At 42.5% G+C, this 25,639-nt stretch overlaps 3 protein-coding genes and 1 long non-coding RNA gene across 13 annotated transcripts in view; 2 read left to right on the plus strand and 2 right to left on the minus strand.

The window, feature by feature from the left end:
- Positions 1 to 166: 166 nt before the first annotated feature.
- emilin2b (elastin microfibril interfacer 2b) lies at positions 167 to 10,303 on the plus strand. The gene is given in 10 exon segments (XM_063912603.1): positions 167 to 392; positions 518 to 643; positions 1,327 to 1,508; positions 1,612 to 2,100; positions 2,103 to 3,254; positions 7,641 to 7,853; positions 7,932 to 7,985; positions 8,066 to 8,116; positions 8,196 to 8,312; positions 9,399 to 10,303. Coding segments are annotated over 10 exon segments (2,847 nt in total). The 5' UTR covers positions 167 to 264; the 3' UTR covers positions 9,734 to 10,303.
- Positions 10,139 to 21,034, minus strand: LOC134884019 (phosphatidate phosphatase LPIN2-like). Of its 4 annotated transcripts, none has more exons than XM_063912601.1 (20): positions 20,901 to 21,034; positions 17,026 to 17,226; positions 16,233 to 16,328; positions 15,779 to 16,077; positions 15,590 to 15,706; positions 15,310 to 15,436; positions 14,680 to 15,130; positions 14,223 to 14,322; positions 13,954 to 14,141; positions 13,644 to 13,737; positions 13,479 to 13,548; positions 13,319 to 13,399; positions 13,146 to 13,225; positions 12,630 to 12,786; positions 12,371 to 12,519; positions 12,186 to 12,272; positions 11,942 to 12,094; positions 11,528 to 11,642; positions 11,322 to 11,425; positions 10,139 to 11,216 (listed from the first exon to the last, which is right to left on the minus strand). In XM_063912601.1, exons 2-20 carry the CDS (start codon positions 17,215 to 17,217, stop codon positions 11,072 to 11,074), a joined length of 2,805 nt encoding a protein of 934 aa, XP_063768671.1. In that variant the 5' UTR covers positions 17,218 to 17,226; positions 20,901 to 21,034; the 3' UTR covers positions 10,139 to 11,071. The 4 variants fall into 4 exon arrangements, with proteins under 4 accessions (XP_063768671.1, XP_063768669.1, XP_063768670.1 ...); XM_063912599.1 differs by lacking the exon at positions 20,901 to 21,034 and adding an exon at positions 19,868 to 19,984; XM_063912600.1 differs by lacking the exon at positions 20,901 to 21,034 and adding an exon at positions 18,518 to 19,096.
- Positions 20,938 to 25,639, plus strand: part of LOC134884022 (uncharacterized) — an 8,376-nt gene continuing 3,674 nt past the window's right edge. Inside the window, exons 1-3 of one of the 2 annotated variants that reach the window (XR_010168365.1) lie at positions 20,938 to 21,038; positions 22,495 to 22,567; positions 22,805 to 24,556. This is a non-coding gene — a long non-coding RNA (uncharacterized LOC134884022). Of the gene's footprint in view, positions 21,039 to 21,898; positions 22,163 to 22,494; positions 22,568 to 22,804; positions 24,557 to 25,639 lie in introns of those variants that run through there. The other variant, XR_010168366.1, reaches the window with a different exon arrangement.
- The window catches only part of myom1b (myomesin 1b), a 21,866-nt gene continuing 18,412 nt past the window's right edge, over positions 22,186 to 25,639 (minus strand). For all 6 annotated transcript variants that reach the window (XM_063912595.1, XM_063912592.1, XM_063912594.1 and 3 more), the window contains 7 exons: positions 25,425 to 25,588; positions 25,227 to 25,263; positions 25,004 to 25,026; positions 24,669 to 24,724; positions 24,355 to 24,570; positions 22,778 to 22,919; positions 22,186 to 22,689 (listed from right to left, as the gene is read on the minus strand). In XM_063912595.1, coding sequence (XP_063768665.1) covers positions 22,466 to 22,689; positions 22,778 to 22,919; positions 24,355 to 24,570; positions 24,669 to 24,724; positions 25,004 to 25,026; positions 25,227 to 25,263; positions 25,425 to 25,588 — 862 coding nt within the window. In that variant the 3' untranslated portion in view covers positions 22,186 to 22,465. The remainder of the gene's footprint in view (positions 22,690 to 22,777; positions 22,920 to 24,354; positions 24,571 to 24,668; positions 24,725 to 25,003; positions 25,027 to 25,226; positions 25,264 to 25,424; positions 25,589 to 25,639) is intronic.

Consider the following 25,639-nt stretch of genomic DNA (forward strand, 5'->3'; position numbering starts at 1 on the left):
TGCTTTTTGATGCTAAAGGAGGGTTGGGTGTGGGCTCGTGTGTGTTTGTGTGTGTGTATGTGGCAACGGAAAAAGTTTTCTGTCTGTATTGGAGGGGGTCCTGAAACGTCACATCCAAGGACGCTGGAAGGAGCTTGTAAACTCTGCGCACTGCAGAAAGGGAACAGCTCGCGGTGCCTTCACTGATCATTGGAACACACAGACCTTCACTACTGATCGCAACCTCAAATACTACTGCAGTCTTGAAAGGGAAAGATTTTAAAAATGAGGCGCGGAATCTGCGGACTTTTTCACTTTTTAATAACCTTTCCTCTTGTCAGTGGAACACCGTTCCAACATAGCATGTTCCAGGGGAACTCATATTCTGGCACCGGAGCGCGCCAAAGAAATAAGTAAGTAATGAAAGTGTGTTTTTATAATATTCACGTTTACTCATTGATTGTGGGAAAGTAGCCAGTGCCATAAATACGCCCTGCAGTTTTTACGCATTGAGTGTAAATTGGTGATTTTGCTGCAGAAACTGGTGCGCCTACGTTGTGCACAAGAACGTGAGCTGTTCCGTCGTGGGAGGCACGGAGAGTTTTGTGCAGCCGGAGCTTTTGCCGTGTCCTCCGGAGCTGCCAAACTGTGCGCAACAAGTGATGTAAGTTCCCGGAATGCACTAACTAGCTGGAGGGCGAATATTCTTTCCTACAGTTAGTATTTTTTCAATGTGTGGTTTCTATTGTCAACGGCGTGGAGTGACTGCTATCAACATGATTTGCATCTCTATTTATTGTTTACAGTTTTCAGATCTTGAAGGGTTGCTACCGATAAGCAGTTTCAAGTATAAGCAATAGTACAGTATCAAATATTCTAAGAGTACAAAAAGTAGAAGTACTTAATGCAAATGGATAAGATGAAACATATAGCCTACTGTACATCTTCGAGATTTGAATTAGTTTAATTATTTAATTTAATTTAATTTATTACAAACCAAAAGATTACTCAGCATCTGCGTTGAATCTTCATAATTGGCACAGATAGGCAGACTTTTACTGAGCAACAAACAAACTTGTGAAACAGTTAATCATCTAATGGCAGGACTGTGTGGTTAACAGCAGAAATGGTGAAAAGTCTAAGCTGCTTCCTGCCATCTGTGTGTTTAATTAAATGTTTTATGTGACTGGTGTTTATCTGCTGTTAATTTGTCAACAAATAGCTTCATAGTGCTGTGAGTGTCCATTGTGTTCCTGAACAGCGTTGTGTAATCTTATGGACTGAATTGTGTCTGGTAATTATTCAAATTAAACGGTTTGGATGGATTCATGTGTTTAATGCTTTCAGATATCGGACACAGTTCAGGCCCATGTATAAGATTGCATACAAGACTTTAACAGAGCTGGAGTGGAGGTGCTGCCCGGGTTACCAGGGCCATGACTGCATGGAGGTGAAAGACCTGAAGCAGCTCCAAGTAGAGCGTATGCCCTCTGCTCCATTTGCCTCTGGACATTACCCAGTCCCACAAGGTGAGAAATCTACCATGAATATTTGTGAAACAACCTTTACTGCTTGAAAAATGTCAGAAAAGAGCGTAAAATACCTGTTTCCCATCCCTCCGTCTTGCTATAGCTCCAGATCAGCGGACAGAGAATCAGAGGAACCATCCATGGGGAGGGGAGGGGCAGTTTAGAGGTCAGACAGGTCAAAGGCCAAATATGGGTGATGAAGGATCTCAAAATGAGCAACACCTGGAAGAGGAGGTGCAGAGGCTATCCCAGATGGTCCTCGACATGCAGGCGAGAATGACTGACATGTCTTCCAATCTGAGACTGGATTTTCAAGAGGACGCCAGTAAAATGCTGGCTACACTGCTGAATAACTACAGACAGCCCTCCAGCGCGAGAGGCGCAGAGAGCAACATCGTTCAGGTGCAGGACTTCTCTTTTGGGAGTGAGACAACGCAGATGGACGAGGTCTTGAACAAGATCAGCCAGGTCACAGACGATCTAGAGTCCAAGAGAAGTGCCCTGGATGACCTGCTGGGTCGCGTTAACCACCATGACGGACAGATTAATCTGTTAATGGAGGCAGCCCAGAACCAGCTGCCCACACCGCCTCCGCTCCTCCAACCAGTGGTGTAGACCTGCAGGCCTACATGGACGAGAAGATCAGCGCTCTGAGAGAGGAGCTAATTGTAGGCATGGACATCAAAATAGCAGACATGAAGAACGCCTGCGACTATAAAATCACATCGGTTCAGGAGCAGTGCGAAGGAACGGAAACAAACTACCTCAGCCTGGCCGAGCTCATGGAGTCAAAGGAAGCTGACCTCCGGAAGGAGATCCAGGACCTTAAGAATAAGCTTATTGGTCCAGGAAATGCAGACACCGGTCTTGTGGACATCCATTTGAACTCATCTGATAAAACTTTAGCGTGCCAATGCCTCTCTGTGGAGGAGAAGCTGAAGAAAGCACAGGCAGAGGGCATCAAAGATCTGAGGGACACTCTGGAGGACAAGCTGTTCTACATGGAAGAAAGACTCACCACCATGTTGGGAAATACCAGCACCAGCTCTCCATCTGGGGGTCTTTTAAATGTTGTAGAAAACATTCAACAAGACTTCCAGAGCTGCAGAACTGCTGTAGATGCTATGGAGTCTAATCTAAAGGCCCACATCACTGGCAGTGGAGCCATGGAAGGCAAACAACCCAACTCCAGCAACAGCATTGAGAACATCTACAGCGAGTTAGGCTATCTTAAAGGACGTATAGGGATTTTGGAGGACTCTCTATCAGATGTAGTCAACCAGCAGTCTCAAGCGTCTCTGATCCTCAACTCCACCTGGGGTCAAGTTAAAACAGGGGCTGAGCAGGAGGCCAAGGACCTCCTGGAGCTCCACAGGACTCAGCATCAAGAGCTGAGGACCCATCTGGACGAGCTTCGCAGGGAGGTGAAAGGTGAGGCGGACCACTGCAAGGGACAAACAGAAGATGTCGGGAAGGAGATTGCACGCATTGACAGCCGCATTGTTAGTGTGGAGGGTTTGTGCGGCAAGCTGGATCCCATCTCCTCTAGCCTCCAGAGGATCAAAGAGGCCCTGAATAAACACATCACTGGGTTGTGGACTTGTGTCAAACATCTGAATGGTACGGTCAGTGCTCATGCCCGAGATATTGGAGGACTGAGGGGAACCTGTGACAACATCCAGAACCAAATCTCTAATGTAGCCACGGAACTCCAGGTGCTAACCAACAGCAATGCTGGGAAGACAGGTAAGCGGCTTTGCTCACACAAACATAATTGCCATGAGGTTTGGATGATTATATGAATCCCTCAGCAATAAGACACACTATTCCTCAGGTTAAGGGATTTTCTTCAGAAGTCTTATTAGTCTGTATTAACTCCAGCTTATGATGACTAATGCTAGCTAACCAGCTTTCAATTTCTTGCTGCTATTTGATATTGTTACAGTTAACTAACCTTTTCCTGGTTGTGCTACTGTATTTTCCATAATACTGTAAATGTTTTCGCTTAGCAAACGTTTCATAATCTTGCTTTAAACCGATTTCCGGTTTCATTTAAGCTGAATCGAATTGGTTAACCACAGGAGTTTAAATAGCAGAAGCTTGAGATCAATCAGATAACGGTCATATTCCTTCAACCTCTTCGATCATTGCTTGAACTGGAGTCCATTTTAGTCATTTTATTGGGAAGGCTCTGGTATTGGTTGTGTGAGTGAGAGGAAGTTGGATTTTCATTAAACCATGTTCTCAGTTGAAAGAGCCAGGGTTGATTGGAGACACATGGTTGATTTAATAGAGCCCACTTGTGTTGAGCAATGCCTTGGCATAAAGACACATGTTTGCTCTGCCTTTTTTTTGTGTGCATCAAAGTGTTCCTTTATGCGTCCATAAACGCTGCCTATAGTTAATTTTGGGGTGTAACATGTGAAAACATTAGGGTGTTCACCTCTAGTTTATCATTATACTGGGTATTACTGTAAGACTTTCGTTGGTGTAAGCATATTTTGAGAGTACATATGTTCATATCGGTGCATATGTTACATATTTGTCGTATGAGTCTGCTCATTAATGGTGCCTATGAGACCCAGCTGGACCCCTCGGACTCCCCCAGTTGTAAATATGAACTAGAAGCACGGCCATAATATTTACGAGCCAACTCTCTTCCTCTGGGACCGGCTAGTTTTTCAGTCCCTGGTTTATGGAGCAGGTGATGCAGCACATGATCCAGTCAAGATTCCCCAGGGAGGTGTGCTGGAATGAAATAGTCCTGGTTTTTGTTCTGGATCCAGACCAGAGGTTTTGCATCAAGATATTATTGTATGTATTGAATCATCTCTATGGCTGCCAGCTTTCTCATTTGTGCCGATGTGGTTATTGCCACTCCACCCCATGTTTGTTGCCATAATATGGCATTTAATTCATCATTCTGTCAGCGGGAAGTATTGCAAGTGGGAGCACAATTATTCAAGATTTGCATTCATGCTCAGCCATGTCCCCGGGGCCATTCTGACCACTGGCTCTGTGAAAAAATGTTGGCTCCTTGTTTGTCTTTGCCCTGCTAGCTGCCTCATCCTAGTGCCCCCCAACCCCTGCTTATCTGCAGAGAGTGGAAACTACTCGGAGGAGACCATGATAGAGAGACCTCTGCACATCTTATCACAGGGAGCCTTTATATCAGAGCCAAGAGCTTCAGAGTGCTACTGGATCCACGTTAAATCACTCCTTTTCCTCTTCTGTGTTTTATTTTACCCCGTCTCTTCACTGTGCAGTTTTTAAAAACGTTTCCAACTTGCACGGCTGAGTTCCTTTTCTGTTGAAATAAACAGTGGGAACACTAAAAGCTGCACTGGGGTCCCAGGGGCCATTCGTCAATGTGATGACCATGATGTCATAGCGGTTGTTAACTCTAAATGAGACGGTTCAGGAAAGAGAAAAAGACATATGCAAAATGTCATTCCTAAAATGATTTTGTAGCTTTCAGCGCCAATTATGACGTTCTAGCTGAAACTTATAATAGTTCCTTAACACAAAAGGACTCAAATACATAAGGTTGTCCAAAACACCCATTTCAGGGGGCCTCCAGTGTATGTGCTTACCAGCCGCTCAATTTTGTGGAAATTATCAATAACTGCACTGAAATAAGAATCAATCCATGACATGGAAACAAAATGTGTAATAGAAAATGAAACCACCTTTTAATAAGGCACCATTTAGACTGTTTAAAGTTGCAGCTAAGTTTTAATAATTAATACATTGGTTTTAATCCATGTTTGTTCCCCTAATAGATAAGTGGTCCTTTAAAGTGTCTACCAAAAGCTATGTAGAAGGATAAAGTAGGTGTCCTAGTGAAGGAGAATAAACAAAGGGATGAAGGGATTGTTTACAACCTGGAAACCCAAAATAGTTTCTCTTTACATCTCTATATTTTTGACCGATGAGTACAACCATTAGTAACACTGTCTTAAGTTTACGTTATTAGAAAGTTATACCAGGTTTTTTAAAGCAAGGTCCACTTAAAAGCTTTTTTGGCTTCAACCACATCCCAGTTTTAATCCAAGATAACTTCACAAACTCCCCTTAGGTCGTTAGTTTCATTGTATACTTTAGAAATAATTGATGCACCACTTCACCAGTTTATTATTATGCATTGGTGTAAAGTAACTAAGTATATTGAGATACTTTACTTGAGTATTTCAATGTTACGCTACTTTGTACTTTTACTCCACTGCATTTACGTATGTATTCCCTTCAGTTAGTTTACAGATTTGGATCAATGATGTGAAATTTAATCAACACTTAAATCAGACTTTAGTTCCACCTGGAGTAAATTCACAAGCTACCCCGCAGTATACAAAGCTGCACCTTTACCAGCTTTGAGAACACTTTAATGATCAATAATTATAAAACATATCAGAGATATTATTCTGAAATGGACCAATCTGCATAATAAGTAACATTTTGAATGCAGGACTTTTACTCGTAACAGAGTATTCCTACACTCTGGCACTTCTACATTTACTCCAGTACAAGATCGGAGTACTTCTCCCACCTCTGGTAAAATGTCTATCTAGTGTTTCCTAATCCCTTTCCTTGCAGTACAGCACATCCCTCTGTGTTTGTCAAGTTATCCTGCAGTCACCTAAAGCTCTATTTCCGGCACTTTCTGGGATAAGATGCTTTCCTGCTTGTGACAATGCTCAGGAGTTAAGCCTGAAGGTTATGACCTGTGTGGGATAAGGCGGGGCTCTGGTTGGCAGTGTGACATGATAACCTCCATGAACCCAAAACAAGACGGGGCCCGACTAAGCCCCCCAGAAGTTCAATAAAGCCTTTGTTGTTGAATTCTCCTTTGTGACTTCTGGATGCCGATCTTGATTTATTGATTCTTAAATCTGAGTCTTTAGGGTGTTTGGGTGACTCATAAAGTCAACACCCACAAATTGCCTTGCAGTCATTATGAGGTGGTATGTAATGTGGAAAGTGGCCATTCTCGTGACACAAGGGGCTGGAACTGTTGGTGGGGGGGAGGTTGAGTGACTAAGCAAGGTTTTCCCATGCCGCTTTGTTGGGAGCGTGTGATTTTTCAGAAGAGCCAGCTGCATTTGTTTATAGCCCACCTCTTTCATCATGACAAACACTCTGGCGTACGTACATACATCCTGTGTGCCGCTTTTGTCCTCTGAAAATCGGTTTTCAATCCTGACCATAAAAGACTCCTCGGCTATCAAACCATGCACATGTGCATACACGCAGACCTAACCCCCGTGCTGTTTTATGGTTACACACCGGTCCCTCTCCACATGTTTGTGTTGAACAGGCTTCCTTTCTGAACGGCCCTTCACCCCGGACTGAGATAGTACAGGCTGTCTGAGGATTGAACATGTGGTCGTTTCTTGGTATGCCTTTTATAGGTGCAGCAGAGGGAGGAGGGGGAGGGTCTGTTGTCTGGTGGTTGCCCAGAGTGTGCCCCCCAGCCAGTGTTGAGATGTGTTGATAAACTGCAGGGTCTCAGCTGCTGTTCTCAGGAATGCAGCGCTGCCTGCAGTGAAGGGGTGTTTCCCTATGATGGGAGATGGGCAGGGGTCTGTCATTTTCTCAGTTTGAGTCCATAATAACAGGTTTATATAACCATGCTCTGGTTGGCGTTAAATGCAGGACTTTCAGTTTTACTGTCTGGTATCTGTACTTTTACTCAGGTAAAGGGTCTGAAGACTTCCTCCATCCAGTTTGGGAAATTGCACTTCTATGAGAACACTGACGGTGCCAGCCTAAATAAAACGTCCTCAAGTAAATGCCATTAGTCCATAGTTTGCAGTAGAGTTGTATGAGAGCGGTGATAATGCTCTCTTAAATGTCAAAGAGTCTGGTAGCATTGGGACATTTCTTTCTCAAACGTGTTGCCCTCCTCGAGTTTTTTCTTCTTTGTCAAACATTTGCACATACCTGTTGTCAGCCCAAATGAAAATTGACATCTTTATACCTCAGGTCGGCAGGCTTAAAACAGCGACCTGTCACTTTCCTTGCCATTTGCCTCTCTGGCTCATAATTCCAATGTTATGGCCTCCACCTCTGGCCCTGCGTTTCTCTCTGACCTGCAGCCTCCACCCCATCAATCTCTCTACCTTTCTCTTTCAGGTATTCAGGTTTCAGTGGAGGACACAGGACTACCCCAGGGTGCAAGTAAGACCCTCACAGGGCCATTGGAGCCCCCTGAGGCCTCCCTACCACAGCCCCCTGTGATGGAGACCGGAGAGGCGGGACCTCCAGGGAAGATGACCTTGTCGTCCAAGCTGCCCAAGGGGACGGACGGCAGCATGATGCCTGTTCTGGGTTTCGCCGGCGCTCCAGGTCAGACATTCACATAAATGCTCTGCATGTTTCCCAGGATTATTCCACGTGTCTCATCTTTGTGTTTTTATTTCACAGCCCCCCCTTCCAAATCCTCAGACTCCCTTAAGACAAGCCCGCCACTCATCTCAGGTAAATACACGTTAGACCTTTTTGTGCTGCATAATAACTGAACCTCTCGAGTGGATGACATTTTTTCTTTTGCTCCACAGATGTGAACATGCCCCACACACCCTCTCCACAGAAACCTGCCTCTGCTCCAGGTCAGAATGTATTTTTTATTCAGGTTCCTGCTTATGTAAATGTAACAGCTGTTAGTTACATTTTTCTTCCTGTGTTCAGATGGGAAGGTGTCGTTCTCCGCCGGGCTGACTCTGCAGCCGTTCCAGGGAGAGAAGGGGATCATTCGATTTGACAAGGTGCTGGTCAATGATGGAGGACACTATGACGCTCACACAGGTAACTGTTCCTACACCCCCTCACAACCCAAACAAAGATGCATAAAGCCACATTCGATCCGAGTATGGAATTTTAAATGTCTGATTAGTTTGGCAATTCAAATAATTGTCACGGTGAGCGTAAGCCTGCAGGACTCAAACGCAGTACAAAAACAGGGGAGCCGGATACAAAAGGCAAGCTTTTATTAAATTAAAACTATTACAACCAGGAACACTTAAGGGACACAGGAGGGCAGACAAGGGACATCCAGAACATGTAGGCAACAGATCAGGAACCCAAACAATGGAAAAAACGACGACAAACTCACAGAGAACACTAGGGAAAGCAAGACTAACTACACACAAGGGTAATCACAAGACGAGAGACAGCTAGGGAGGGGGGGTGAAACACAGGGGCAGCAGGTGATCACAATCACACAATCAGACAGGAGGGAAAACACAGGAAGTAAGATGCAAGGAGGAAATAAATATGCTCAATAACAGCAAACATGTTTGGTTATTTCAGAATCGCTAAGGAAAGTAATAGATAATAAAATGTGTTTTCAATTATCATTCTGGCCAATAGTTTATACACCCTTTCTTGCAGACTTATTTCTCATACTCTACATGCTTATGAGATACAAAATGATGCATGCTTACAATATAATGTTTATATTATACATTGGTTTTTACCTATATGTCAGTCTACATTCTAGACTCTAGAATATTAGCATGCACCAAACTCAAAGCACGGCTGAGGCTGACAGGAGTGTGATAAGTAAAGGAAGAACACAGCATGTAGCAGGAGTTCAAAATGATCCCCACTGATGGTGCTAACTGAAGAGTTTATGGTTCGTAAAAGTAATTTCAGTTCATTTTGTACACCATACTTGAATTTATAGAGTAGATTGGAATGTAACTACAACTCAAAGACGCCCTCCTCATTGTGGTGCTTGGGGAAAGCTAAGATAACTATCATCAGTAAGACTAATCCTCACGAGATTGAATATTTGTAGGGATTTGACTTTAACCTATTCATTATTTTGATCTGGTTGAGTGGTGGACATAAAAATGGTGCGTCTTCAGAGCATCTTTGTGTTGTTCTCAGGAATCTTCACGGCGCCCACTGACGGCCGCTACCTGGTGACGGCCGTGCTGGTAGCGCAGCGAGGTGAGAGGGTGGAGGCGGTGCTGTCCGTGTCCAACCGCAGCGTCCAGAAGTTAGACTCCACAGGCTTCCTGTCTGGAGCAGCTGCACCACTGTCACCTGACCAGTGTCACTGCAGCAGCTCCACGTCCCTGAGCCTGGTGCTGCCGCTGAGGAGGGGAGACCGAGCCGGACTCGTCATGACGGCGGGAAAACTCGCCATCTCGGCGTCCTCTGAGATCCTGTCATCTTTCAGCGCCACGCTGCTTTACCCCAGCAGCTATTCCAAACGGTAGCCATGCCTTTCTTTAAAGACACCTCATCATATCATGGAGTATGGTGCACATTATTTGGGATGTATTAAGGCTAATGGTGATTTTATATTATCAGGGAGGGAAAGACACTCTAAAAGAAGTCACTAATAAATGAGATTATTTCTATGGTAAGTATTAATATATAGAGCATTTCCACTGCAACTTTTGGCTACACTTGTTCATTTCTAACACATATTTGCTTGACAATGTTATTGCCCTCCACCAGTTTGTTTCTTAGTATTTCAAAACATGGGAATTGTAAAAATGTAATTCCTGGTGATCAGATTTGTTCATGCTTACTTCTATACCTATAACATCCATAACAGGATTTCATTTTTGGGGTGCTAAAATTGTCAAAATGTGCAAATTAAGTTTGTGAGCACTGTCAACCATTTGATGTAACATTTAATTAATTACAGAGTTTAAAATATACACTACTTTAAATAACTTTCCGCCTGTTTTTTCTTCAAGACATTCTTTGTGCTTACATTGTGACATCATAATGTAATGACAATCTACAGGAAACACATCAGCAGAGAGAGAACCCTGAAAAGTGACATGTCTGCACAAAATCAGATATATACTGTGTGTTCTCTTCACACAAACGTCTTCACTTTCATAGAAAGAATACTTCAAATTGCAGCTGTTACTGAGTGTGAAAAGGATAAAAACAAAAAGAGGCATAACATTAACATCACACAGGCCTGGCAGCAGATGAGTTATAAGAATAGTTATCTAACTAAATCTTGGTTTGGAAAAATACGTCATACCAATATACCAGCATCTACAGCTCATAAAGAGTTCCTGTTCTTAAATTAAAGTAATGCAAGTATGACCTAAGTCTTTTCACAGTTTTCTTCACAGCGTTATTGTGCAAAGTTAGGAAGCAGAGATATAAGACCACCACAGAGTGAGTAAGGCCTTAAAAGGGATGAAAATATAGCTGCTATAAATATGTATGTTTTATGATCGCCCTCAAGTCATGGAAAGAGAGAAATACAATCAGTATTTGTTTCATACTGAACAGTGGCCAGTTTAAACACCTCCACTGCCAAATAAGTGCTTGGGTAATATCTTCCTACACTAACGAAAAACTGTTCAAATGGCTAAAACATGCTTTGGCTTTTGTATGCGCCAAAAAGCTTCAAATACACCTCTTAATGTGTAGCTCATGCACTAAGAATAAGTCCCAAAATGTGTAAAACATGGAGTACATTCATATCCCAAACTCTGTCACTAAAGTGGAATGTGTCTAAGACATATCAAGCTGTTCCAGAAGCTCACAGAATTACTGGGAGCCATTCCTAACATCAGATTGAGTCAAAGCAGCTCCTCTAAACACACCTCGGCGACGGGCTGCCTCCAGAAGCAGAAGGAGCTGAACTCGGGGCAGCTGAAGGTGGCGCTGTGTTGGGAGCTGCGTAAAGGGAAGACGTGCTCCACCAGCTCGCTCAGCCGGCTGTATCTGGGACATAAAAAAAATCCCAGATGGTAACAGTCAGCGTTTGTCTGAGGGAATCTGCTGAGAGACACAAACAAACAATAACTCCAACGATGCTTCTGTACTCACGATGTTTTATTGCCTTTGGCTTGCTCGAGGATTAGCTCTCCTTTGGGATTCACTGTGAATATCCGACACACGGGAACGCCCACTTGCTTGTAGGCAAACACATCCTGAAACACAGGAGAGAGAGAGAGAGACAATAACCATCTAACTGAACATAACAGTATACCTCTTTATTATAAAGAAAAACACAGCAAACATGTTCCACTTACGCTCTCTCTGTTTCCAAAGGCTGCGTAGAAGGGATGTGTGTTTGGGAGGAACAGGTTCTTGATGTCTGTGAGGCATTGGATCTTGAACTTTTCCGGCTTTTTCTCTATAACCTCTCTATCAAGAGAATACGAAAAAATTCAGATTTGACACAAAAACCTCTGTCGATGCCGTTCCCTCTTTTAAAAGAAATAACAGAAAATGAATTTATTGTTCAAAATTAACTTAAAAACAGTTTACCAAACAATGTAAATACATAAAATATATATATATATATATATATCTTGTTTTAAACAATGCAAACCGTGTCGAACCACCACTGTTCTTTATTTTTAAACAAATTGGCTCAGAAAATATACACTTCTGCTAAATCTCCTCTAGAAATTGCTTTCAGATAAGTAACTAAAATCTCTTACCTGTGGAAGGCAGAGAAGAGGCTGCTGGGGGAGAGCATGAGGGGCCCCTGAGGCAGGAGGGTCCCTCTGTCGTTCACCCAGTGCAAATATCCCCGCGTCATGTCAGCCATGCCGATCGCTCGGGCCGAACAGTACAGGAACTTGTAGCCGTTCCTGTAGTAGGCAGATATTTACTGATGTGTTAACTCCAGCTCGTTTACTTATTGCCATATTTTAACAGAATTGTAATTAATATCCGTCTTACTCGTGCACAGAGTTGTAGAGCTTAGCGATGCCTTGATGAGTCCAGTCTTTCCCGAGCTGAGGCAGAATGTGACCAAACACGTCTGATCTGTGGGGAAGGGAGGAGCAGTGTACGAGTAAGAACTCTCTTTTGAGTGTCGCGAACGATATTGGAGGAATTTAAGCCTGAGAATACAGCAATCGTACTTGGTGATGGTGCCGTCGATGTCAGAGATGATGACCTTGTCGTCCCAGTTCCACAGGTAGATGGTGCCCTCGCAGCGGCATGTCCCCTGGTACTGAGTGGTGATGCTGAAGGTGACATCATTAGGGCCGTCCCTTAACTTCAGGCTGGCCTTCAGGAAACAGAAAAGAAGATTATATACAGCTGGAATAATCCGGTTGTACTCCTGTTTTGTACACCCAACATTTTTTTCTGTCTTTGTCTTAGTATCAGTGATCTTACTATCTGGTCAGACGACAGGCGGAGGGACTTCTTGTAGGAGTGACAAGGCGCCGGAGTCGGGCCTTCTATCTGCTCATGCTCAGTAGGAATCGGAGCGGTTGTCACAGCGCTCAGCTCTTTAGTCTCATCGTCGCTGGACCACTCTGCCGCTTTCTGCCTGCGGACACAAACACAATTTCATGACAAAAAGCCATGTTTATGATTCTGTGTGATTTATGGTTTACAAGAAATCCCTGCAGTATCATTTCCAGTCACCAGGGGGCAGTAGACATCCTCTTCTGCCTGTAACTCTGCTTTGTTCTCCAATAAATATGCAGGATGTTTGTGTACACATCGTGCAAACTAAATAAAAATATGAATTACAGCTGCCTAATGCAAAACAGCATTTAAGTTCTTCCATCTGAATGCTTGGTTATGAGTCATCCAGCCTGTGTGGGACATGTTTACCCAACAAGTGCCAGTGTTGGTGTGTGACTGTGATGCTGTGAGGAAGCCAGAGCTTTGTTGCTGACTCACTGTGTTTCTGGGGCCTGGGTAGGGGCAGGGCTCTCTTCTGTTAGGGACTCTTGTGTCTCTAACTTGGTTTCTGATGATGACTTAGGAAAGATCACACATTATTATTAGCCATTCTACATTTGTTCCTCATTTGACAATTCCTATGACACGCACAGTGAGGGATTCCCCCTGACCTTCACGCTGCTCTTCCTCCAGAACCACCAGCGTCCAGATTTTTTGGGCATTTTCTCCTTCACCCAGGCCTCCTCTGTAGCCTGCCATTCAGAGAAATAATTCATGTGTAAATAAATGTGTTATGTGGAGATACTATATACAGTGTAGAAAATAGGATACCTTTGGCAAGCTCTTCTGAAAAGCCTGCATGCTGAGTATCAACGGGGCTGCCAGAGTCCAGTTGTAATACCTGAGGAGGAGAGGGTTTAATTAACTGTTATGTGCACATGTTATTAGGTATTAATTAGTTATTAACTTGACGAGTCAGGTACCTGTACAACTCACCTGTTTCCAATTTTAACCACCAAATTGGGATTGTCGATTATTGCTGGATCCTCTGCAAACTCATTGTAGGTGATGATGTGCTCCATGAATTTCTCTGCAATAAATGGAACATAAAAGCCTCGTTATATGAATATATACATTATAATATTTCTTTCAATTTCTTGTATATAGTTCAATCAGCTGCTGCTTCCAAAATCTACTACATAAACCTACTTTGCCCTCTGGACTTTTAACACGGATGTAGTAGTCAGCTACTTATGTTTTATCAGTCCGGAATTGATAATTGCTGCTATTATTGATTATAAAGTACCTTTAGGGATCTCAGAGTCCTCTCCGGCACCTCCACACAGCGACAGCGTGATGTCCGGCAGGTCAGTGGCAGAGTCGGACAGACACTCGGTGCCGCTGTCTGCCGCGGCGCTGCCCACCGACTGAGGGGACTGGGATCCGGAGCGCCGGCCCCTCTCCACCCAGTGCTTAGGAACCTGCTCAGACTCACTGCAAAAATACACACAATTTCACACATCAAGAATCTCTGAGTGGGGTAAATAGCTGCTTCCATTTACTGCTTCTGTGTACCTTTTTGGGAAGTAGCGGGCTACAACATCAGGCTCAAGTGCAATCAGGTCGTCCAGGTAAATATCTTCAGGGCCCTGGTGCTGGCTCCTCTTGCTCACACCTTTTTTTAGAAAGCAAAAACAAGAGAAAGTGCTGACTGTTTTTGTTCTTTTCACTTCCTTTTCTTTCACTTGAGCATGTGAATGCAGAGCAGCTCAGGTAGTAAATAAACTCAGCCTCTACGCAAATACAAACCACTTCCTTCCTGTTAACATCCACTCAAATGTAAACTGCATGTAGAGAACCTCCATGTTGTCTGGAGATATACTCAAGATTTTTCCACAGCATTTAAAACACAATATACTACTGCACCTACACCAGAAATGTCTAAGACGCTTCTTTGCTGCAGAATGAACATATTCTGTACCTGCCTTTAGCACAGTTTACAGAAATATAGTTATAAACACGCTTGTGTTACCTCTCCTCTTGGCTGGGGAGTCGCTGGGTTTAGATCTTGCATCGGGACAAACAGCTGCTGAGTCTGCAGCCATGGTGCCTCCGCTGGCAGCAGAGCCGCTAACCCTGCGGCTCGGCGGCGTAGACTTCCACCGTATTGTGTTTGCTGCCTTTGGGCTAAGGTCAGAATTGGGGGGACACGGCCCTGATGTAAAACTGCTGGACATTAGATCTGAAAGGTCTGTTGTAATGTTTGTGTTGCCTGACAAAGCTTCAGGGCGCTGGGAGGTGCAGCTGCACTGATCAGGTTTGATGGTGCGGGGCTCTGGCTTCACAATACTGCAAATGGGTTCTGTTGTCCTCTCTCCTTCCCTTTCCTCCATGGCTTCTGTGCTCAAGATAACCCTGAAGTGTGTGTTCTCAGAGGGAGTGATGGTCAGTGTCCTTGGCTCTGATTTGTCCTTTTTGTTGACCTAGATGTAATTAAAAACAAAAACAACAAGATGAAGCTTATATATAAACAAATGCATTTCCAAAAAGGATTTCTGTTTAGCCAAATATGTGAAAATGAGGACATGATCTATTACAACACAAATATGTTTTGCATTTCAAAGTTTAGAGCAGATCCTACAAGGCTAGGTCTTAGCCTTACCCTGGTGGATTCTGGGAACTCTCCCCATGTCCACTGCATGTGGGACTCGGCCCTGAGTATGCTCTCTTCTGGCTTCAGCATCAGCTCGGAGTCACTCTTTGGCGATGCGGGCTCCAACATCTCCCTGCTGTAAGCAAACCACAATTCCAGTCAGCTGAAATGGCATTATGGGAGTGATTTGTTTTCACTGCATGTTATGATAAAGTGGATTATCTCATTGTTTCTTTACGCTTGTATGAACAATGTAAATATGTGACTGGAAAAAGAGGGGGGTGCGTACGTATTGCAAGGGGACCAGTCGGCGTCAGAGAAGGGGTAGCTGTCCCATTCGAGGGTGGTGAGGGGGGAAGGTTGCCTGTGGTCCATGTTCTCCTTCATCACAGAGAGGGAAGATGGCCTGAAGACAGGAAACAATGACGTTAACACAAGTATACATCACATAACAGTCCAGATATTAAACTCTGCTTACCATCCGTTGTGTGTGTTTGTGTGCTCCTCATCTGAGCTGAGCTCACACAGCTCCGGCTCTCCGCCTGCAGGCGTGCTCTGCTCCTCCTTTCGTGGCTCAGCTTTGTGCTTCCTCCTGCGTTTCCTCTTCTTCTTCCCAGTTGTGTGGGTGCAGGGTTGGAGGTTTCCAGAGGTGGAGTCTTCAGGACTCGGAGGCTGAGTGTTCTCCAGCGGTGCGCCACCACATCTGGGCTCTCTGCTCCTCAACAGATCTTCTTCTGAGGGGATGGGCGAGGTCACCAGGTGAGCTGGAACTATCTCCTAAAAAATTAAGTAAATGATTAAGGCTAAGAGTGTGTTCTTAGCCGCAACCGATGCTTTGAGCTAATGCTAACATGAAGGAATGATTTACTTTAGCATGAAGCAAGAAGTGTTTAATCATAGTTTTTTTTTATCATAATCTGTTCAGGACTCACGTTATGCTGCTCTGTCTCTCGGACAAAAAAGGCCTCTCCGTTGTCTCCCAGCTTCATGTGCAGCTCCACAGGTTCCCCATTGATTTCTATGTCAATCTGCAGAATCAGACACATCTCAGTAAGAAACCTTTACCGTGTAGTTCACCACAATGTCCTCATCTGGCCTCAGCAGAGAAGGTTTGTTTACAGCACCACATGCATAGAAAACACAGCTTATGCATATAAAAATAAACTGTACCACAGATAAAGGAAGAATTAGAGTTAAGCCAGAGAAAAACCATCTTGTTCGAAGGCTGTTTACAGCAAATGGCGCAAGTTTTAATCCATGTATGCGACACACACTGTGTAACTCAGACTTGGCCTGGCTGGGTTGAATTAGCTTGTTGAAAAGGTCAAAAAAATACAGCATTTTATTTGTGTACAGAGAGGCAAAGATGCTGACACTTCATGAAGCTAAATTAGGTTGTATTCCTTTTGCCCTAACGTCCTTTCTTCCCTGTCAACAACAGTGTACTTCCTGCACTCGCTGTCCTGCAGATTATGTAAGAAAAGACCCTGCTGTACTGCAAGACCCTTATCTTGAAGGGGATCATTCTCTAGGTGTTGGGAAAAGCAGGCTAAATTGAGTCTGTTCATCCCACCTTAGCGCTTAGCCGACACAGTCTGAGGATAGACTGGAGTGTTATGAGAAGCAGAGTGGATTGGATGTTATGATCTTCAGACGGAAGGAAGATATTCAGCCAGATTTTAAGAAATGACCTTACTATCATGATATCAAAATTGGAGCACTCACTACTTTCTCCCTGGAGCGCAAGACCCCCAGTTTTCCGAAGCGAACGTGGAAAGGGGAGCACTGGAACGTCCCATCAGGCTGTCGCACCACCACCACGTCGATGCAGCCCGACAGCGTGGCCTGATTGATCCCCTTATACAGCTCCTTCACCGTCACCAGCACCTGTCCCGCCAGCTGCCCCACGTAGTTCATAGTGTCCACCTGTCGGCAAAAAATAATCATTAATAATTAAACCTGCATCTATCACCTTCTAAAATCAAGTCAACACACATTTATAGGTATCAGAAAGAAACCACTCGCTACTGTCTTGTTGCGTCTTACTAGGTCAGTGTCCCAGTAGTAAGGCTCCTGTTGATCTGAATAGTCTGCAAAGGGAATGCAAGCTGGTCCCTAAACACAGCGGCTCCGTCCCATTTTCCTCAAAAGAGTCCTGAGCTGAAGGAGACTTAATCATGCCCTCGATAGAGCCGGGCAAAGAGTGTGTGTTCTGTCTCTACAAGGAACACAGTGTCACTAAAATCCCAATTTAGGCTATACAACTAGCTAACCTAGCTTTCCTTGTTTTTAATGCACCTGCTTCATAGTGATCATCAACGTCCGTGCTAGTCATTTGAGTGTCATTATGTGATATCGTGTTCGCTAAGAACCTGTAATTACTGTAGAGGACAGAACTCTAAAGAACATCTTTTACAAAGGTGCAGCAGTGTGTTTCAGTATTTAGGAAAACTGTTTACACTGACTAAATCAGAGCTGCATACCAGCTAAATGGACTTTGAAACCGTTTATTCTCACACAGCTGAACCCACTAAACTCTATAGTGCTCTTAAGATATAGTCGTGAAAAATGCACTCTGCTCAGAGAAAAAGGAATAGCTATGAGATACTGCATCTCTACAGCTTCATCGTGATTATCACTTCACAACCAGTGACAGCAGCGTGTAAACCACCCTGCTGACTTTTAGGTGGTAACAATATAAAGCAGGGTTGCGCAATATGGTGATAAATACCATAATATGATTGAGATCTGTGTGAGTTATGGTCATTGATTTTTCCATCAGTGTAATAAATTCACCTTAATTTGAAAGGCACTTAATTCAAAGGATAAGCCTTCATGAAGAATTCCCATGTGGTTATTTAATCAAACTTCAGAGAGTGTTATTTATAGCATTACATAATGTCAGAAAATTAAGATATTTCGTTATTTAGCCATGTGAATATTCATTACATTATTTAACCATTATCAGCTTCCCCGTTGGAATGGTAGAAATGACTCAGGATTTAAATTTGCGTCCAGTCTGAAGCTGCTGCAGATGTTAGGATGGTCTCATGGTAAGGTTTACCAGAGCAGCCTTGACACCTAATTTGTTAAGATCAACACCTTCCAAATGTAAAGGCTACAAAAAATAAATGATAATAATGTTTGTTATAGCCAAGATTAAAGAAAAACATCACTCTGTGTAGACAAAGAGAAGTTACAGAGCACCCCAACTCACCAGAGTCCAAGGGGACATCAGGTGCAGCGGCTGGTCCTGCCGCTCTACAGTGAACCTCCCTGAGAGCTCCATGTCCACCCAACAGGAGCTGAGGCCTCCTCTTTTCCCCTGTCCTCCTGCTCCTGTTCTCTGCCATGCACCACCGCTCCTACAACCTTTTTAACCCCTCTGACTGAGCATGAACTCTCTGAGGGAAAATTACCCGCAGCCTGAGTCCTAAAACTCTTACATAACTCTCTTAGTACCAGCCACCTTTCAGGGCCATTGCAGCCTAGAACACTTTCTCCAGAGTTCTTAAAACAGAGGGAACATTAGATTTCTTTCACAACTAGATCAATTATTTACCCTATGTAAAAGCAATGTTCCATTTAGCACGTTAGTGCATGCCAGACCATATTGCTATACTAATGCATTAAAGCTTATTATATTGTTGTGTTGTGTTGTGTGTAGGTTACTTAAAAGGTCATGGACTAAACTGAAGTTGATAGACCTCTAGGAAAAGTCCCCAAAAACGTAAGGATCCATCCTCTGAGGAGAAACTCTACAGCTAGTGGCTCTGAGAGGCTGTTATGTTAGCACAGTTGAGAATAAAAAAACATTATTAAATGTCTATCTCAGTGGAACATGAGCATTTTCAAAGTGAATCCATCTAACGTTGCCAAGACATTTCACTCAAAACCATTGGCTCTAATAGAAATGTCATGGGATCGCACAAGTTAGGGTACATCTTCTGGAGGTCATGAAAGTCGGAGCAAAATGTGGTGCCAATCTATATGATGAGGTATTTTTTATAAATGCAAGTGAACATTGCTACAGAAAAAGTCATGGGATCATCAGAGTCAGTAGGCTTCATCCACTGGGGATCATGCATATCTGACAATCCATCCATTCTTGACCAAATAACTACACATTATTGACATTTTCCTCAATTTAATATGATTGTTTAGCGATGCTTTAGTCAAGGCTGTCACTGAATGATTTGATAACTAACCAAAGTTACAGCAAGCATCCGGAGTGTTGTGCCCCCAGTTGATAATAGAGTCCGAGTGTACCCTGTGTCCCTGCCGTGGCTTTCCCCTTGGTGAACTACAGCACATTGTAGAGTGAAAGTGCTCATTTATTGGACAAAGCAGAAGAGTCTAGATGAGAGTCATCGACCGTGATAGCAACGTTGCACAACCGATCTCTCTGGTGAGCTGACTACACACTGTCTGCATGATGAACACACAACATCAAACTCCCACAGCACTTTGTATAGACCCCTCTACTGAAGCACTTCAAGTCTGAAGGTGAAAATGAGTCTGCCACTGTCTGTCGGGTTTAAGATGAGCTAAAATTAGACTTACTTACCAAACTTACCAACTTCCCAAGATTCAGTGTTTTACATGTATTGACTACCACTAAAGCGTTGTTTTGTGCTTCATTACAAAATGCTCCACAGCCAGATCTCATCCACAGCACTCTGCGAGGATTTTAAAAGGTGTTAATCCTGTTAACAAGATTAGGACCAATCTAGATATCTCTGTCAGAGCATGTTTGTCCTGCTCACTGTGTCCCAAGTCTCCAACGTAACTCTGAGTCAGCCAGTGCTGTTTTGACCAGCATTGTGTTGCTCTGGAGCATTTCAACTTCCTGACAACACATTGTTTTGACTCAGACTGTAACTGTTGATAACTAAACTGGAGCTGTATGTTATAATACATGTGATGTGCACTTTAAGGAGGAAAATGCATTTGTTAAAATAGCCTAAATCTCAGTTTACAATGACTTTCACCTCTCGATTGAGATGGTCTATGCTGGCAACACAGTGCACTGATATATAAGCCTATTACACAAAGCAGGATCCTTATCTCTTTATCACTTTTCATTTTTTAGAGTATGCTCTCACATGATACTTCCTTAATCCCATCAGCCATTGAATGTAAAATCTATGATAAAAAGTTAGCAACCTCATAATGTTAATGATATTTCCAGAAATATAGTCCCATATGTTCACCTGGACATTGTTCAGTCTTCAGGTAGGCTATTTTAAACAAATGAGGCGTTTAGGGACACGGCTGGGAATGGTACATTTAACAAACACACACTGGCTAAAAATCTATAGACAGCAAAATGTTAAAAGTAATAAATCCACGTCTTATTCTTTAATTGAGAAGGCACAAATTGTATCGCTACTATCCGCTATCATAACATTTTTTTCTGGATAATCAGTATTACACCGGCTCATTGGTTACAGAAATGTCGCTACATCACTTCTAAAGTCCCTTTTAAGGACTGCGCTGCAACATCAACCAATATTTATTCACTTCCTGTCTCTTTTTATTTTGTGTTTAAGTGTTGAATGAGGTTATACGAAGAAGAATAGCTATATATATCATCCTACCTGCAGGGAGACAGTTCCTCCTCCGGTGAGTTTCTGATGCTCCAGCTGCTGTGAAGAGGCAGACCACGGCACGTGACCCTTCAGCTCCCAGGCTGCACGTGACACCAACGCTAGTGGACGTATGATGAGCTTAATGATGTAAGTTATAAGACTTTTATTAGGAATGTTCTGATGTTTTCCTGCGCTGTCGACTTCTAAAATGTGGAGGAAAAAAAAAAACTCTTAAAATAAAATAAAGAGTTTCTAAACACTTTTAAAATAACAATTATACCATGGACTAAAGCTATAAACTACGTTTCTTTGTTTCTGTTTCAATTTTACGTTACCTTCGAACAGCTTTTGTAATCTCGTGTATTTTCAAGGTTTCACTTCCTGTAAAAAATATCAAAGGCAAACTTGTGTCTTCAACTTTTATTATAAGTGGGTTTAGTTTACTGCATAGATGTGAAGCATGTGCATTACTATTCCCATTTCAGGCACTGCATTCAAATTGAGGTACATCTAAAGCTTGATTGAGACACCTCATTTGGTGCAGATGAGGTAGAATATACAAAGACCACAACCTAATTGCTCAATAAAAATAAAGAAAAGATAAATCTCCAAGAACATATTTATCCTGTCCAAACTGATGTAAGAGTTGATGCAGATTAAGAATGCCAAAAAATGTCATGTATGTGAAGTTATTATTATAAGTTGAGAGGAACAATGAAGAAACATCCACCAGCTCTGGAGGGGAAGCAGAATGTTTCAGTTACTCATATAAATGTCTGCTGAGTCAGACAACTGGATGTTTACACAATAATCCTAAATTGGGGACCTTATCACAAAGAACTTAAGATCATTTTGCATAATAACACAGGTTCTGCATATGAAGCACCTATGAAGTTAGATCTTTTAGATTGTGTTGTGTTTTTCTTGCTCTTTCTCTAAATTGGGTCAGTTAGCATATGTACGTTTCGCTATTATCTGCTATTTTCTAATCTCAATAATAATCAATAACAACATACTTTGAGAAGTAAATAATTATTTTGAATTAATGTCCCAATGTTGTCCTTAAAAACAGAAGCACGTTCCTGTCACTGCGCTATAGTCTTCACTAGACCTCTCTAGCACATGTTGATCTGAATTAATTCTGCCCTGTTTAACCCCAAGAATTTCCCATGTTTGCTTTGTTCTTACACCCATTTAGAGGGCCTCACATTGGCCTCAGCCTCTACACTGTCTGTATATCTACAAGTCTTCCGGCATGGTTTACTAACAGGGTGATCATTTACACTTATAGATGTGCCAACAGATTTTTTTATTCAAGCAAAAATGATGAAAAAGAAACAGTAGACAATACATCCAAATGTAATGCAGGCAATCCATACAAACATTGTTAGTATTAGTGCATCATATAAAAGTAAAAGTAATATTCTAAAACATACCTAATGTTTTAAACAAATGTGGAATTATCATTAATATTTTATAATGTGCCGACTGGAAACACATCAAGAAAGCACAAAAGCCCACATCAAACGTGTAATATATGTCTGTGTGTGAGATTTTAATAAATGCTTTCTCAACTACACTGTGTTTTCTGGCTGTTTTTCAGATACTGGTCCAGGCTCCTCCACTGTGTCAGCAGGCTGCACGGAGGCTTCTGATTGGTCAGAAGTCAAAGGCTGGTCAGCAACTTTCTTTTTTGCATCTTTTGTTTGTTCTGCATCTTTAGCTTTGGGTTTTACTGCAACCTTCCCCTCATCTTTGTCTTCAACCTTTTCCATAGAAAGAGTCTTAGCCACAGATTCTGCGAAAGAAAAGACATTTAAAATGAGTTATGACAATATTATGCTCTGCTGTAATGTTTCAGCCACATTTCTTTTTAGCCATCTCACCCCTTCGTTTTGGGGTTTTGGTTCCAGTGATGGAGGTTTTCATCTTCTCCTTCGGGGTGTTTGGGCCAAACACCACGTTTCCTTCTGCATCAGTCGAGTATGATGTAACCCCCAGGTCAGGTGTTACATCTGTGATCTCCAGCTGAGAGGAGAAAACTGGAGTCAGACGTCGCCATGTATTAAAAGCCCTTCTCTAACTATAGATAACCATCACAGCAGCCGATGAATGGAGTCCTCTACTTACCTAGGACGTTCAGTGAGGTAAGACCTATGACTGCCTCAGTGATCCAGATGACTCGAAACATTCATACACTATCCAAATTGATATTCACCTGATACATTATTTAAGATAATTATATCTGAAAACACAAGGAATGATATTGCTTCATGTCGAGTGCATTCTGATTCTTCAGATACTTTTAGCCCACTATTTAATAAGAACCTTCATCAATATCATTTCCACTTCAATGTTTAAAATAATTTTCTAAATAAGCCAAAGAGACAGCACTTAGTAGTTGGCCTACAATAGTCCTGTTTGACATTTTGAGATATACCTTTTCTTTCTGAGAGTAGATCAATATCAATATCATATAACCTACAGGAGAAGTTAAGCTTAGAATAACCCCGGTTTTCAGAGTAACAACTCACTTACCTTCAGAACAGCTTGAATTTGTATGTTCTGTCTGTGTTGCCTAAAAGTGTTTTAGATTTTTTACAGAATGAGATGGATTTTTCTCCATGCTGGTGGTTTATCTTCGAGGAGTCGAAGTCTACATATATCGTGACTGGGAGTGAAAGGGAAGAGTCAACTGAAACAAAAGTGAATAGTGAAGGGTGTAGACTTCAAACCAAAGTGAGACAACTCAAAGAGGAAGAGGAGAAAGAGGAAGTTGGGAAGTACATGCTCATTTTTATTAGTCTAATCAGGAAAGGAGTGTTGCAAAAACCATTGTTAATGAACAGTGATCTGAGAATCTTCATTACAGTGGCATCGTTATCATCACCATAGAGGAGGCATCAAAATCACTAATGTGAAGGGATATCATAACAATGGTGAATTACATAAATAACAATAATGAGAGTGGGCAAACATACAGTGTTCACTACTAACAGGGAGACAATGGGAGTGATGTCATGTGCACAACATTCAAATGATTGTGACTTATTATGAAACAGGGCTAAATGTGATGAAATGCATGTTTAAACCCATTTGCAATCAATCATACCATGGTTAACCACTAATGATAAAGTCTAGATTTGAAAAGACTGCTATTGTCTACTTCTACAACATTTTTGAGTAGACATGATGTTAGATTTGTTATTATTGAGCAGATGTGTATATGTTTTCTATCATTTTAACTCAACACCGCACTCTTTCTTATCTTCTGTTGACATTTCATTTCAGACTCAGCACCTTTGAATGCTATAATCTACACATCTAACACATCCACGTTTGTTTCTCTTTTTGAACTGTTTCCAGTGTTTGTTTTTTTTCATTTATACATATTTACGACAAGATTTGGACCGCTTTTTTATTTTTTCTTGCTGGCCGCCTCTTCAGGGATGAAGACACTTACGGTGAAGTCCCCGCTCTCCGTGCCGTACTTGTTCTTCACCAGGATGCTGTACTTGCCAGAGTCCGAGATGTTCACGCCGGTGATGGTGAAGCTGGCGAACTTGCCTGACTCGAACTTGAGAATGCAGTGTTCGTCGGACGTGATCTCCCTGTCGTTCTTCAGCCAGGTGACCTCTGGCACGGGGTCGCCCGAAATGTTGCAGGTGAGATTGAGGGCCTGGTGAGAGGATATCAAACAAACCACACGCATACATTTATGCAGTAATACCAACATTGCCTAATTGATTGCTTATATTATTAGCTTAAACAGATTACCTTGCCCTCCTGTATGGTGACCACATCAGGCAGGCCTCCTGCTACTCGAGCACGACCTGAAAGAAACAATGTTAACCTCAATAATGTAAACCACCATGATGAACATTACATATATGAATTTCTAATATACAGTGTGGATAGTACATTGCTATAAACAGAATCAGTGGAAGCTAAATAATGCCATTCAAAGGACTAAGTATGAGATTGAATAAGAGTTGTAGGATCTGTCAGAATTCGATCTCCACTTTACAGTATTCTAAACAATAGACTGGTCTTCTTGATAATCAATCACTACCTCATCCAGGCCAAAAATGTTACAAACACAAAGCACTTACTTCTCTCTGCAATAGCAGCAGCTCTGATGAGGTCAAAAGAAAGAAAGAGGGAACAACAAATTAGATGAAAAGTGCTGAGAATCAGAACTGAAAGTTAAGGCTGTGCCAGCCTGCACACTTACTGGTTCGTGAAATCACTGTAGGTTTAGATATACAAAATGTGGTTTTTCCTGCATGCTGTGATTACAAAAATATGATAGCTATTTAGGCAAAAGTAACTTACTTGAGTCTCTGGAATTCTGCGAAAGCATCGTCAAATGCTGCAAAACAAAAACAAATGTGTAGATTGTAGTTAAGAATACACTACATACAGAACAAGGATAATAGAAAAAACTACACAACGTATTTCATACTTCACAAGTGTAAAATACTAAAACAAGTGTAGCTATAATCATGTGACTGGAGTTCTAAATATGCTTACCTTGACCAGACAGCTCGACGGTCCTCCTCAGCCCACCTTTTCCATCGTTGAACTCAATGGCATATTTGCCCGTGTCTTTCTCTGTGGGCTCTGAGATCTGCAGCCACAGCTGCTCCCCCACCACACCACTCTTAATGCGGTCAGAGAAGGAGATGGCCGAATCCCTGTCAGAGAGACGGTACAGGCGCAGAAACATGAGGTGGGCTAACCACTGA

This window comes from Eleginops maclovinus, chromosome 21 (assembly GCF_036324505.1).
Source record: "Eleginops maclovinus isolate JMC-PN-2008 ecotype Puerto Natales chromosome 21, JC_Emac_rtc_rv5, whole genome shotgun sequence".
Taxonomy (NCBI): Eukaryota; Metazoa; Chordata; class Actinopteri; order Perciformes; family Eleginopidae; genus Eleginops; species Eleginops maclovinus.